The sequence below is a fragment of the Dermochelys coriacea genome, chromosome 7, assembly GCF_009764565.3.
Source record: "Dermochelys coriacea isolate rDerCor1 chromosome 7, rDerCor1.pri.v4, whole genome shotgun sequence".
NCBI classification, from domain to species: Eukaryota; Metazoa; Chordata; order Testudines; family Dermochelyidae; genus Dermochelys; species Dermochelys coriacea.
In genome coordinates, this window is record NC_050074.1 from 1,757,602 (window position 1) to 1,772,761 (window position 15,160).

The window sequence follows — 15,160 nt, forward strand, 5'->3', positions numbered from 1 at the left end:
TATTTCCTATGTTCCAGGGAACACCACATGGCAGGATCCAATAGTAATAACTCTATCTGAATAAGGAATGGTATTTGCTGACTCCAAAGGGAGTCCTGTGCGGCCTGTCTCCGCTTTGAGACTCTCTTGCTTTTTGCGTTGTCACCTTGGGAATAATTCTTACAGCCAAGTTTTAAATGTGTATGGTTGTTTTTTTTTTCCAATCCTGCAAGCAAAGTTGTCAGCAAAAAGTAAATAGTGCTCGCTTGCACTGAGTTACTCCAGTGAGTGATATTAATTTCTGAAAAGGTTATGAAACTAGTGCTGTGAATTCTTAGTCTTGAACTACCTCATATGCAAATCTAGGGCCTGAGCCCACAAACCCATGAGTAACTTTATCCAACATAAATAGTCACAGTGGGTGGGGCAATGTATTTTATTGGACCAACTTCTGTTGGTTAGTGAGACAAGCTTTCGAGTTTACACAGAGCTCTTCTTCAGGTCTGGGAAACTTAGACCTTGTCTCTGCTACAAATTACTTCGGTATAACAGATGATTAATCCACACCCCTGAACAACATAAGTTGTACTGACCTGAGCGCCAGTGTTGACAGCGCTACATTGGCTGGAAAGCTTCTCCCACCGACATAGCTACTGCTTCTCATGGAGGCAGGAGTCATTAAGCTGACGGGGAGAACTCTCTCCCGTTGGCCGAGAGCATCTTCACCAGAAGCACTACAGTGGTGCAGGCTGTAAGTGCTCTCATGTAGACATAACCACATTTGGTGTCTCACAGCTAAACACAATTTGGAACAGATTGTTCAGCATAAATAGTTAATACGTATTTCAAGGGACCACTCAAGGTGACATGGCCCATTAATACCCCTTTAGTTATAGGGAACATAACAGGCCACTTCATCTTAACACATATTTCAAGGGACTATTCAACTACTTATGCTAAACAATCTGTTCTGTCTTGTGAGACAGTTAGCTGTGAGACACCAAGGGCAGGTCTACGGTACAAATTTACGTCGGTGCAGCTGTGCTGCTGTAGCGCGTCTGGTGAAGATGCTCTAAGATGATGGAAGAGAGCTCTCCTATCAGTTTAATAGCTCCGCAAGAGGCAGTAGCTGGGTCAGTGGAAGAAGCTGCCCTGCCGTCACAGTGCTATCTACATGGGGGTTTACGGTTGGTATAACTACAGTGCTCAAGGATTTGGATTTTTCATACCCCAGAGCGACAGTTATACCAGAGTGTGTAGTGTCGACCAAGTCTGAGTAAGTTTCCCAGACCTGAAGAAGAGCTCTGTGTAAGCCTGGAAGCTTGTTTCTCCCTCCAACAGAAGTGGGTCCAATAAAAGAGATTACTTCACCCACCTTGTCGTTCTAATATCTTGGGACTGACACAGCTGCAACAACACTTTAATGTGAGTTTAATGGGACTATGCTGTATAAAGTTACTCACATGCATGAGTGTTTACAGGACCCTTAACTTTTTTTTTTTTTTCAACAAGCTAGTGACTTTGACTGCAGTGTAAGAGATCAGGAGGAAGAGCGCAGGTAATGAGGTTTGCAACCTCCTAACTTCCCTTGATGCCCACCAAATTGCCCTGCACCCTGTGCTTGGTCACCTCTTGTTTAAGTGCATCTGTTTTATCATGTGTGGGCAGGGGTGTGCACAAGGGGGGCCTGGGCACCCCCCAATAATTGGTGGGAGCAGAGCAAGCTCCTCCAGCCCCAGGGCTGCGGCAGGGGCACAGACCACGCTCCTTCAAATGCAGTCAAATTTAAATTCCTGTGCACATCCCTGTGTGAGAGTTACTAATTTAGGGCCTGATCCAGCTGTTCCTGAAACTGGTAGTAAGATTCCTGCCTACTTCAGTGGAAGTTGAATAAAATCCCTGCTTTGTTGGCCCTTGGTTAAGACTAAAATAATTGTCCGTTAAGCGGATGTGACTGCAGACTCTGGTTTGTCTTTTTGATAAACAAATAATTCCAATGCATGATATTGTTTCAGGACATATGTTCTCTGTTAAATGAATCTAGTATGAATTTACTGTAATCCACATGAAAATGTATGAATCTTCCTAATAGCTGCTTCTTTTGGCAGCATCCCTACATTTACAAAGTCACTTTTGCCACAGCCAATGAATCCTCAGCACTGGTAATTAGACCGTTCAGTGAGAAGGGAACACTAAAGGACCTGATCTATAAGGTACTGTAGATTGGCACTGATTTTTAGCAAAATGCTCTGCCATGTTTTGTTACTTTATGGTCTTTAAAGCGTATTTTATAATAGTAGAAAGTGCTTTTTATGTTTTACTGTTGAGTAAATCAAGTTTATTCTTTATAATTGCTTAGTACGAACATGGCATTTTAGATGTTCATTAAAAGCTGTGATATATGCCATCATGTGCCAGCAATGCCCCTCTGCCATGTACATTGGCCAAACTGGACAGTCTCTACGTAAAAGAATGAATGGACACAAATCAGACGTCAAGAATTATAACATTCAAAAAGCAGTTGGAGAACACTTCAATCTCTCTGGTCACTCGATCACAGACCTAAGAGTGGCTATACTTCAACAAAAAAGCTTCAAAACAGACTCCAACGTGAGACTGCTGAATTGAAATTAATTTGCAAACTGGATACAATTAACTTAGGCTTGAATAGAGACTGGGAATGTGAGTCATTACACAAAGTAAAACTATTTCCCCATGGTATTTCTCCCTCCCACCCCACCCCCCTGTTCCTCTGATATTCTTGTTAACTGCTGGAATTAGCCTACCTGCTTGTCACCATGAAAGGTTTTCCTCCTTCCCCCCCCCCTGCTGTTGGTGATGGCTTATCTTAAGTGATCACTCTCCTTACAGTGTGTATGATAAACCCATTGTTTCATGTTCTCTGTGTGTGTGTATATAAATCTCTCCTCTGTTTTTTCCACCAAATGCATCCGATGAAGTGAGCTGTAGCTCACGAAAGCTTATGCTCTAATAAATTTGTTAGTCTCTAAGGTGCCACAAGTACTCCTTTTCTTTTTATTAAAAGCTGTGGACTTTTTTTTTTTTTTTTTTTTTAAGGCAAAACCCAAAGACCCATTTCTGAAGAAGTACTGCAATCCCAAAAAATTCAAGGTCTTGAACTTCAGCAAATAAAACATTTGGGAGACAAATACTAGAGGTAACTCCTTTTACTGTCTAACATGCATTTGTGATTAAAGGGATAATCTCATAATTAACAGCTAAGATTATAATGGAAGGGAGTTAAGAATGTTGTATCCTTCAGTTCAGTGTAGTCCCCTGCATAGTTAGGCCTCCATTCTGCAACTGGATCCTTGTGTGCAGACTTTTATGCTTGCATGGAGCTTTCATTGTGATATAACTGGAGCTCTGCACAGGTGCCAGGGTCTGCCCATGTGGATCCAATTGCTGCACTGGGGACTAAGTAACTACCTTTATTCCTTGCTGGAAAGACCCGTAAATATAGACGGGAGCAGAGATACACTTATCAGTGCTTTTATGGTAACTTTTTTTTTTTTTGAAAAAATCCGGCTCTAGTACTTAAAAGGGTGCTCCATCAGAAACTGGAATTTTTCCAAATTAGTAAATTTTAAAGAAAAAATTCAAGTTAGCAGCGTCCTTTTAAATCATTCTTACTTGCTACAGTCTACATCACTAAATGTATTAGTCTTCTAAAAAAGTTTTAAAACCATATTGTAGACTTTTTTTTGTTCAGTTTGACCCTTTTCTTATTTTTAAGACACAGTAGATAAACCCCTTTTATCAGCCTCTTATTCTGCTCCAAGAACCTTTCAATATGTGTATTGGTGCTGTTTACATGAAAATGACTTCCAGGTTTATTGTGAGTGTTTTGATCAGTGTCAACTTTCAAGATCTCTTGATTAAGATCATATTATCTCCACTGGTAAGATCATAGTACAATATCTCCTCTTCTGATGTTTTTTCTAGTCCAGTCTATTTTATCCCTTTAGTACTTGGTGGTGAGAAATCATGAATCTTGGCACCAATGTTAACCAGAGCCAGAGATCCTTTTATCCAAAAGAACTTTCTCTGCTCTTGATCCTTGGTGTCCTGCCCCATTTATCCCACTGTTTCTGACATGATGCTTTGAAGCAGAGGCTTCACAGAGGGAGTTTTCAGAAGCCCTCTTGGGAGCCCTGTAGAATTGTGGGAGAAGAGGGGAAACTCCCATGAGTCCATGGGAGAAGAGCAATACAGGTGTGCATCTCATAGGATAGTTCCTTTATGGGGGAAGCCAGGATGGTTCAGATTCCAGCTACTTATTGCAATGTTAAAAGAAACCCAAATGCAGCAGATTCTGATTGAAGTGGCTAGAGGAAACAGTTGTTAGAATGGAATGTGAGAACGTGAACCTCTAGAGCCTGATGGGTTGGGGAAACCACCAAGTGAGGTGTAGGGATGAGTGTGATCATAAAGGTGGTGCCAGTCCCAGTCTGTGAATGAAGAGCTGTAGAAGATGGCTTGACTCTGACAGTGTGGCTAGAAGGTGGGAGCTGAATGGAGAAAAATGAAAGACCCAGAGTCTGGGGAGCTTATCCATCCATTGTGCATTCTTTTAAGTACACTTCAAACATTGTCTGACAATCATCCAAACAGATGTCGTCGCAGTGACACTTTTCTCTTTGATCTTTTAGGTATTAAAATTCTTGCATGAAAAAGGATTTCCGTATGGGCATCTACATTCCTCCAATGTGGTGTTAGACGGTGATACATGTAGGTTGCTGGATCTAGAGAATTCCTTGCTGGGACTCCCATCCTTTTATCGATCATATTTTTCTCAATTTCGGAAAATTAATGTAAGTCACTTAAAATATAAAGCAACAAATAGATATTTCATATGTGAAAATTCATCATAGATGTGAAAGTAAAACAACTTGTGCTTGACAATAAAATATTACAATAGACTGTCAACCCTGAAAAGTGACCTTAATGCTGTTGTAGAAAATATGACTTCTGTAGGCATCTGCTCAAGTTAGAATATATCCCTGGAATGAAATAGAGAATGGAACCACTGGAAATGGTTACTTGTATCTAAGGGCTCGTCTATGTGGAGCAGTAATGTGGGGTACTGGGGTGAGATTTCTAAAGCGCACTAATGTGCTGCATGTTAATTGGTCCATGTGGATCCTGCTGATGTGCACTAAATGTTCCCTAGTGCACTTTAACACAGTGCTGTTTAAAATAGTTCTACATTCAAGTATGCTAGGGAACATTACAGGAGATAATTCATTACAGTATATAGTACTGTAATGAGTAAATATATAACATTTGCATTCTATAGACTCTAAGATGAATGGGCTAGAGGCATTATGTAGATGTCTGGCTCTTCAAAAATCATAAATTGGGTGGGAGTTGGTGCAGGTTATTTCTCAGCTGCAGATTTGCACATCACAGTACACTCTGTGTCTGCAGAGAAGCTAGACCTAACTTTCCCTCTGTTGGGAAATCTGCCCTGTTGTAGAACTTGCAAGCTTTTAACTGGTATGTTGCCTTGCTCTCAAGTACTCGTAATAAATTACATAAGGTATCACATGGGACAGCTGCTGACCTTGTTCAACAGTTGGACTGAGTTGCCAAAGAAACTTTCAAAAGTTCATGGTTATATTACTATCAGCGCCATCAAAACTTACTAAAGTCTTAGGCAATAAGTGCATCCACATGTGTGTTTGCTACTAAACCTAAATGCCAGTGAACATCCATCCTCCATTAACACTTATGTCACTATGCTAAATTAAGCCAAATGCACTAATCTCTCTCTGGTATTTTGTACAAATAGTTCTTTCTTTGGATACTTTCCTTTTTATCTACTTACTGGCTGGTTAGAAATCAGTGGTGTGTGGTGTGGGCATGTGTACTTTTACTATTAATACATTTACATATAGTATATTAAACCTCGGTGTTTACTATTTGAATAATATTAGAAAAATGCGCTAGCTCAAGATTTCCTTTCAGTATTATGATTTTCAAAAACACTATATTTATTCTGTAGGAATAAGGGTTGTGTGAACAAAAAATAGTTAAGTCAACTATTAAGCTGTATTGTCACCAGCAACTGAAAATGCCAAATTGATCACTTGTGAAAGGGTTATTTTATTAAAGGAGCCATTTGGGCTGGGTGCAGTTTGTGTTCATAGCAAGACTGCTCTTCCCCTCCAAATTTAGCATCTAAATAGAAAAGACAGGCAAAGCATGAGACGATTGGGATTATGTTTATCAATGGGGAACTGAGGCAGAGAGACTAAGGGACTTGCCCCAGGTCACACAGTTTGGTGGCAGAACTTGGAGTGGAATCTTTATCTCCTGAGTCCCAGTCCTGTGCCCTAATCACAAGCCCATCCTTCTCTAATGGATCATTATAAATCTTGAAACTGAAATGTGCAAAATTGCTTGATTTGAGCAAGTTGGGCTTTTGTCTTCCTAGACTTTAGAAGGTGTTGATGTACATTGCTTTGGTCACTTACTGTATGAAATGACATATGGGAGACCTCCAGATTCAATCCCAGTGGACGGCTTCCCTCCTGCTCCATCGGCATCAGTCGGTCAGTATACTATTGGGGAGGTATTATCCTCTGTTTAAAGTAACTTCAATTGTCTGCCTTTCTTTTAATCAAACTAAAAGGACATATTGGAATACACTAGAAACCTACTTAAAATGTCTTGTGACTTTCGAAGGAGATTTCTGAGGTTGGATAACTATTTACTAAACTAACTACAATAGAAAATGTACCATACCTGTACATTTCTATATTGTGAGATTCATTTTTCCCTGAAGAAATATATACGGCACAGATGCACTGAGTTGCTTTATCATTCTTTCTTTACTACACAGTTTCTGATCATCTGGTAAAAGTAATATCTTCTGCTCTTGAACTGTCTAAGTTGAAAGGTTGGTTAGGGAGCGTTACACAACAGTTCCTAATCTTTTGTCCGAAAACAAGGAAAGCAATGTTAGCAAATGTGTTCCTGCAGTATAAAAATCTGCTCATTCTTTCTCTTCCTTCCTTTTTAAAGTGGCAGTGTTGGAATCCATACTCTCCTGTGAAGCCATAAAGAATGGCATGCCAGCTGTCTCCAAGATCTTACAGATGTCGTAAGTTCTCGTTGCCTTGTTTTTTGTAGACTTTGTAGTATTGTTAGCTTTTCTCATATTAATATAAGTATCTCTGTCCACTCATCATTCATAATAGGGTTTTTGGGGGGAGGAATAATCTCTCCTAAATGAGAGCATTAATGGTCTAACTTTATTTGATGTACATCACTTGTGAAATATGATTGATGTTCCTTAAACTATTCTGACCCTTGCTATATTGTAGCATACAATACATTCACCCTCTCGGGTGTTTGCGTTTTAATGAAGGACTATGTTTAAAGTTGAAAACACACCTGTAAAACACTGCTTATTTTATTTAAAAAAGAAAAAATTGGCATTTCAAAAAACCCACTGGAAATGGTTACTTGTATCTAAGGGCTTGTCTATGTGGAGCAAGTAATGTGGGGTACTGGGGTGAGATTTCTAAAGCGCACTAATGTGCTGCATGTTAATTGGTCCATGTGGATCCTGCTGATGTGCACTAAATGTTCCCTAATGCACTTTAACACAGTGCTGTTTAAAACAGTTCTACATTAAAGTATGCTAGGGAATATTACGGGAGATAATTCATTACAGTATATATTACTGTAATGAGTAAATATATAACATTTGCATTCTATACATACTTATTTTAGGGTATACAAAGAAAGCCCTGAAAACCTTTGATTTTGGACCTCTACATAAAACTCAAAAATTGCTAAAAACAAATCCTGAAAAATGGAAGTAATTAACACTGAAAAACATAAGCCTGATGTATAGAGCATGTTGCTGTAATTATTTAAATGGGCCCAGTCATCAGTTATGAACACATGCAAAAGTACATGGAGGGATGATAAGAAAACATCTAAGATGCAGAACTTTGTGGGTTGCTGTTCCTTCTAGAAGTGATCCTTAATAGATTTGATTAGCAGTGAGCCTGTGATGTGATTAACAAAGTAGATTTTATTGCTTTGTTCAACATTCGTGTTCAACATAGGGAGTGGGCAGTATAATGTTCTGTCCTTTAGAATGTGGACTAGTCCCACGGTGCGTAGCTTGCCACACATTTTGGGGCGTGCTGCAGAGTTCCATATTCTCTGGTGGGAAAGGGTCACTGCAGTCTTGTCTTTTGTCGTCTGTCTTCTTTTTTTTTTTGAGGGGAGAGAGGAAATGAACAGAAATCTGACAACAGGGAAATGGTATTGATGTAGGAATTTATAAAGGTCATGAGTTAGAGAAGATAATCCATGTCCAGTCTGACCTGATGTGTACATGCAGCACGATTTGGAATGTGTAGGTTCTGGGTTCGTGTTTATGCCAATACAATAAAAATAAACCTTTCTCTCCTTAAATAAAATACTGTTCTGTAGAAAGAGTCTGTTTAATTTAGGAAAGGGCACATAATTAAAAAGCAGGGGAGGGGAAAAAGAAATGTACAAGCAGGTTTTAAAGGGCTCTGACAACTTTATCACACCTTTCTCTGAATTTTCTGCCTACTATTGTTCCTGAGTGTCTGGATCTGGGATGTTGGATAAGTTCATCACTTGTGTTAACATATGGTGATCTGCAATAGTGTCAAAATTCTAAACTATCGGTCATGGGGATTTAACTCTGACATTTCACTGGACAACCTTCTAGTGTGTTCTCAAAGAATATAGCTGGAAACCTTATATTTCTAGTTTCAGACTAATGTTGCCCTCTAATGTACTTCCCCTGTGCTCTGAAAAGATTAATCATTTGTATTGTTGCTGCTATCTAGTGGGATTGAATGAAACATTTTTTTCCTTGTTCAGTTACTTTAACTGGAGTGTTAAAATTCAGGTGGTTGTTCTGAATTTTATGGGTTAGTTATGGCTCGCCACTGATAGCATCCGACCCGAAGATTTATAGGTTCTTGTCCAATTCAGACTACAGGGTCCAAGAACTCAGAGAGCTCTATATCAGGAGAGGACTCTTGAGGTGCTTGGCAAAAACACTTACACTGAGGACAATACCAAAATGATAAAAACTTTGAGATTAACAAAAGAATAATAAATGCTATGAAACTTATGACTGCAAAACAGTAAAAGAATTCCAAAACTTCTGTGGTAACATTCGTATTATAAGTACCTTAACCTAACATACTCACACCCTTTCTTGAGGACCCAGTAATAGGAGGTGAAGGACTAGCCTTACTCCTGGCATGCCTGATAACACGATGTTCCCAATAGTTCGGAATGCTGAGTAGTTATGCTATACTACACAAGCTGAGCTGATAGCATGACGGAAGATAGAATGGTAGGTAGCTAAAAGGATAGTCTATAGAATATATGAGAACAAAGAAAAGTCTCCCTAAGATATCCTTACATGGTATTTTATAGGATCCTGACGCTCTATAATTCAGGCCCAAACTACTATACCCAAATCTTGTTTCCGTACCCCAAGAAATGTATGGGTACCCTTATCCTATATCTTGGTGGATTATGACACTTACTCTCTACATATTAAGGATTGTCTCACTCCAAAAACTGCCCACCTAGGCTCTCTTGGCGACTTCCAGGTTTGTGGAGTACCCTGCAGTTACCAACCGGTTGCAGACGGTGGATAAATCTATTCAGTGTTGTGTAGTTCCTCCCCTTAGGTTCCCCAATGTTTAGGGACCATTTCTGTCTGTGCCAAAGGTTGCCATCTTTTATGCTGACTTACTCTTAACTGATCATACTTTTAGCTATTTAGCTGATCTTTAGGCTTCTTGCATTTTAGAAAACTTATTCTATGTATAATTAATTATTAGGAAACACCTATCTCATGCCTCAACACATCCTAATTTCATAGGAATTAATATTGATAACATATAAGAATGAAATATGAAATGGATTAATTCAGAAAGAGAAACATATTATTTGTTACAGCTGGCTGGATTAGTAGGATATAATAGTTAGCAAATAATCTTATGGGCTACAAGGTAAATAGAAATGTGAAGCTTTACTCCCATGTTTTCCATGCTCTTTAGTGTTTTGAATAATAACATATGACTGTGCAAAGAGAGCTTCTTGTCAGAAAGAGGATGATCTTTTAGATGCAATATATAAACCCCCCCCAAATACCTGACCCCTGTAGTAGTTATGGCATTTTAAGCCAAGGGGAGAGTTGGCTTTGGGAGATTCTATTTTGCCTAACTAAAATTACCTTGTTTCAACTATCAAAGTGTTTTCTTGGTCTTCTCCTAAAGCTGTTAGCTAGTCTTGCTATGTTCCACATCAGAGGTGGCTGTGTCAGGGAGGATTGCTATTTGTACATTATGAACCTTCTGGATGACAAGCACCATATAAATGCCAGTGCAAAGACCTGAAGAAGAGCTCTGTGTGAGCACGGAAGTTTGTCTCTCTCACCAGCAGAAGTTGGTCCAATAAAAGATACTACCTCACCCAATTTGTCTTAGTGCAAAGAATAAGCAGCAGTGGAGGGAGTGGTGGTAATGCTGCATTCTCTTCTTGATCCTATCTGTCTCTTGGAAATAACATACCAGCTTGAACTTTTCTTTCCTTTCAGATTATTCAGTGATATTCTCCTAACGAATTCCGAGAAACCACAGTTTAAGGTAAAAGTGAATGACGCTGGCGGATCCTGAATTGCTGCTGACTGCGTGGTTATGTGGCTGGCTTTGGTCCTTGGTGCTATCCATCCAAAATGTGGGGTTGGGTGAATGACCTGTGGGGAAGAAGACACTTGGCTGTGTTCAAGGCTGCCAAGACACCAGTGCTGCTGTTTCTTTCAGCAGCACTTCACAAGGGAGCTTGTTCGTTGGATTCTTTCATTGACATGTCCCTGGGAGTACTTGTGTTTTTTTTTACTCATTAGATTTTTTCTTAAGGATGATGGCAATTGCCGTTTGCTGACACAAACGTAAAGCAAACGCAGGGTTTAGGGATAATGGGGGAGGCTACTCAGCACCGAATTCTGCAGATGCTTCAAACTGTCCCTCAGAAAAGAAGTTACTTGTAGATAGTGGACAAGAGAAGTAAACGGCAAGATTTTCTTTGGTGGTTCTTGGTTATAAGATGAACAAATGTGAAATTCATAAAGTTCTGTAGGAGATTCAGGACAAACAGTCTCTTCAAAGCACGAGTAACATAATGTAGCTCTTGCGCCATGTCTTTTTACCAACTACTTGCCACGTGTGTTTCGACAGCAATGGTGAGAACATATTCCTGCAGGGTTGCATGGGAGAGCAATCTCCTTGCCACTGATTTGGAACCTTCCCATAAGAAATCAACAGAACCACTCTGAACCATCAGTTAGTCCACAGTCCGATCTGAAGCACCTTATATCTGAACAGCTGCTAGATTAACATTGGCTTTAACTCCTTCATAATATACCATATTCTTTTCCTGTTGTTGAGGCATGCAGCCAGGTTTGGAGGGAGCAGTGCTTGCAAAAATCCCATGTGGTCTAGGTGGATACAGTTACCTTCATTAAACAATCAGTGTTAGAACCTGGGGCCTTATCATAGATCGAAAAATACCTCAGATTAAAAGTGGATGTTTGGCAGTGAAGCTGTGTGTTAATTCTGCTTGGCATCCCATATCATGATTCTTCCCTTTCCTTTACCAGATTCCCACTAAGTTAAAAGAGGCATTGAAAACTGCCAAGGAGTGCATAGAAAAGAGACTAACTGAAGAACAGAAATTGGTAATTTCTGCATTTCTTTATGGTTTTCCCACAGACATTCTTTTCCCCTCATCTTTTAAACCAAAGATTATATGACAAATGGTGAAATGTTAAAGATTTTCATCAGTAGGTTTAATAAATCTTAGTGAGGTGAAGTGTGCCTGTGAGACTATTGCAGTAGATGTAAGAAACCATTTTAGAACAGATTATTTTTAAACTGAATTATATTTGGGTGTCTTAAAGGTATGCTGTACAATGTAAGATAGAACATGAGAGTATTTAAAATATAAAACAAAAACTTGTTTGTTTTTCTAGTTACCTTTATCATATTTAAAAACTATATAAGCTAAATGGCTAATTGGCATCATGCTGTCAAACTTCCTGGCTTCTGACACTTTGGCATGATAGAGACACACATGATAGATTTTTGTGCACTGTATTGGCTTTTGCATGTGCAGATAAATACATGGAAAAACTGGAGGACAAATTTGGAAATCTGGTGATTAATTTTTAAATGTAAGCTAGAAAATATAAGTGCAATTGGTGCCTTTAATCGACTGTATTATTTTGGATTCTTGAGTATTAATTTAGTAGCCTTAAAAGGGCTGTTGAAATGTATAGATAAGTTTGAGTCAGAAAGTCCAGATCTAAAGTTTCTGAAGTTTGGGTGTCTGAATCGGGGTTCTCCCCCAGTCTGTTATAGGGAAGGAAACCAGATGTAAAACTTAGGATCAGATTCAAGCTTTCCAAATTTTGGGAATGTTTTTGTCTTAGGTTCTCCTCCTCAGGCCCACTTCTAGCTGAGGAGGAGATCAGTATGAGATGTATGATCTCTGAATGCTTTTTAGAGGAAGACTATCCAGTCCATGTGGTGGAGAATAATCTTGTTGGAACACATTTGTTTTTGCAGCACATTTGATGCCCCCTCCGCTCCCTAGTAAAGGAGCCATGGCCTGATTGTGCAGCTGTTGTATGCATGGATCTGCCATTGTCTTTAGTGGAATTTCCACAGTGAGTGGCTCCCAAAACGTTCCCTAAACATTTATAAATCTAACTTTATTTTAACTCTGGTCTTTGGGCCCCAACCCCAAACCAGTAGCAAAGATCTAAATATTTTAAAAAAATGCAAAGCCACTTGAGTATTTTCTCCAAGTGTTTCCCCTTCTCTGAGGTTGCCAGATAAAAGTTTTGTACATTTCATGTGGGCTGTTTTGGTCTCTCTGTCTCTCTCGTATTCTAAAGATTCACCAGCATAGAAGACTGACAAGAGCTCAGTCTCACCATGGTTCTGAGGAAGAGAAAAGAAAAGAAAAATCTTGGCACGAAAGGTAAATGGGATTGTTTAACATGAGTTTCTGGCATGTAGAAAGTATTTACATTACAAGTGTAGTACGTGCTGAGGAAATGAGAGAATAATGTGCTCTCACCCCCATGACCTACAGGAACACTTCTGAGAGAGAGGGAACATCTGTTTTGATTCTTTTCATGTATGCAGCCAGGCGATGCACTGTGCAGCAATGTTTAAATGCTGACTGCCAGTTGATTTGCAGTAACTTTAAATGAGCTAAATAAGAAAAAATGATGAGTGGCTATATGAATGCCTAAAGTGCATAGAACAGCCTGCCCCTTCTCACATTCTGTCACGGGATGGGAAAGCTATCTCCTGCATCTGTAGCACATTTCCTGCATCTCTGGCTCTCTTTTTGAGGACCAGTTCCTGGCCCTTGTTTTGGTTGGCAGTAGGGCCATATCGCTGCCCAAAGTGGGCAGCTGAGGATATTCCCCAGCAATGGACGATTCCCTAGCTGGTGCAGAGTTGGCCCATAGGACTGCGACAGCAGGAGTACGCTCTGGGGAAGAGTGTGGATAAAGCACTGGTGATCCCTGCATGCTATAATAACCCCTTGGGGGCTGATGCAAATCCTCATGTGTCAAAGGCATCTTGGTAAGGGATGCAGTGAAATGGGAAATGCTGTTTATTCCTATCTTTTCTCTCTTCTTGATTCTTAAAGAAGTCAAAGCTCTCCGCCTTCGAAAGCGGGGAAGAACGCTCGGCAAAATACAGCAATTCAAACAATTCAGGTAACTAACAGGGTCCTTTCAACAGGTTTACAGCACTCGCGCGCTCTCTCTCTCTCTCTTTTGGATTTAAAAAAAAATCAAATTACATGCTCGTTAGAAAACCTAAAATCACTTTGAATTTTCTGTTGTATACTACGACTATTACAAGCTGATCCTAGTATTGGTTTCAGAATAGCAGCTGTTAGTCTGTATCCGCAAAAAAAAACAGGAATACTTGTGGCACCTTAGAGACTAACAAATTTATTAGAGCATAAGCTTTCATGGGCTACAGTCCACTTCATTGGACGCATTGAATGGAACATGTAGTAAGAAGATATGTTTATACATACAGAGAAGATGGAATTTGTCAAACTGTAAGAGGCTAATTTAATTAAGATGAGCTATTATCAGCAGGAGAAAAAAAAACTTTTGTAGTGATAATCAAGATGGCCCATTTAGACAGTTGACAAGAAGTTAAATGCTGACCGCTAGTTGATTTGCAGTAACTTTAAATGAGCTAAATAAGAAAAACCTATGAGTGGCTATATGAATGCCTAAAGTACATAGAACAGTTATTGGTTATTTCATCATGGTCTATATGGGATTAAAAACATTGTCACTGGTAGTTATAGTTTTATGAATAGGTGAAAACCTCTTAGTGCTCTGAGCATTGGATGGAAGGTATGGTGTTACTTACAATAGCATTGATCAGTCAATCCATTGGATACTTCATCCTTCACATGGAAACGCTATTGAAATTTATATTTCTTGATAAGAAGTTACTAAAATGAATCAAAGAGCTACAGGGAAAAAAAGTTACTGCATCTGTGTCTAGTCCTGAAGATGGCTCTGTATGGTAAGCTGTCACCTGCTGAACTGTCTAGTAGTGCAGCCAGTTTCTGTTAACTAAAATTACTTGCAAGGGGAAGAAGTGCCCATCTTAAAGGGTGTAACTGTTCCAGAAAGCATTGTGAAATACAGTCCACTACCAAAGTAACTGGTGAAGCTATAGTAACTGACTAGAAAATTCTCTCCTAGAAAAGAGATGGGGTCAAAGTCTGCAGGCAGTGGGTGGCATGCACCTAAAGGAGAGCAAAATTTAGTCTCTGAAATCCAACAGCATTTAGTCTAAACAGCCTGCCTGCTGTTGAAAAGAAGTGTTCCCCACTGGGGAATTCTGAGTATGTGTTGAGATGTTTGTCAAGCCTAGTCTGTTCATCCACACTGTGCAGCTTGTCAGTTGAGACAGGTTCTGATTCTGTACCCATTCAAGTCCATTGGAATTAAATCATTGACTTCAGTGGAAGCAGTAAGTAAAATCAGTAAGTAAAAATGTTTCCGAAGGCCCATGTTACTGTGTAG

The 15,160-nt window shown here is 39.5% G+C and overlaps 1 protein-coding gene across 1 annotated transcript in view; it reads left to right on the plus strand.

Annotated features, from left to right (window-relative positions):
• Positions 1 to 15,160, plus strand: part of PXK (PX domain containing serine/threonine kinase like) — a 56,825-nt gene that overhangs the window by 29,433 nt on the left and 12,232 nt on the right. The window contains 12 exon segments of the mRNA XM_043517936.1: positions 2,088 to 2,192; positions 3,058 to 3,103; positions 3,106 to 3,126; positions 3,129 to 3,157; positions 4,653 to 4,814; positions 6,440 to 6,557; positions 7,030 to 7,108; positions 10,619 to 10,667; positions 11,681 to 11,758; positions 12,980 to 13,034; positions 13,037 to 13,065; positions 13,750 to 13,819. Coding sequence (XP_043373871.1) covers positions 2,088 to 2,192; positions 3,058 to 3,103; positions 3,106 to 3,126; positions 3,129 to 3,157; positions 4,653 to 4,814; positions 6,440 to 6,557; positions 7,030 to 7,108; positions 10,619 to 10,667; positions 11,681 to 11,758; positions 12,980 to 13,034; positions 13,037 to 13,065; positions 13,750 to 13,819 — 841 coding nt within the window.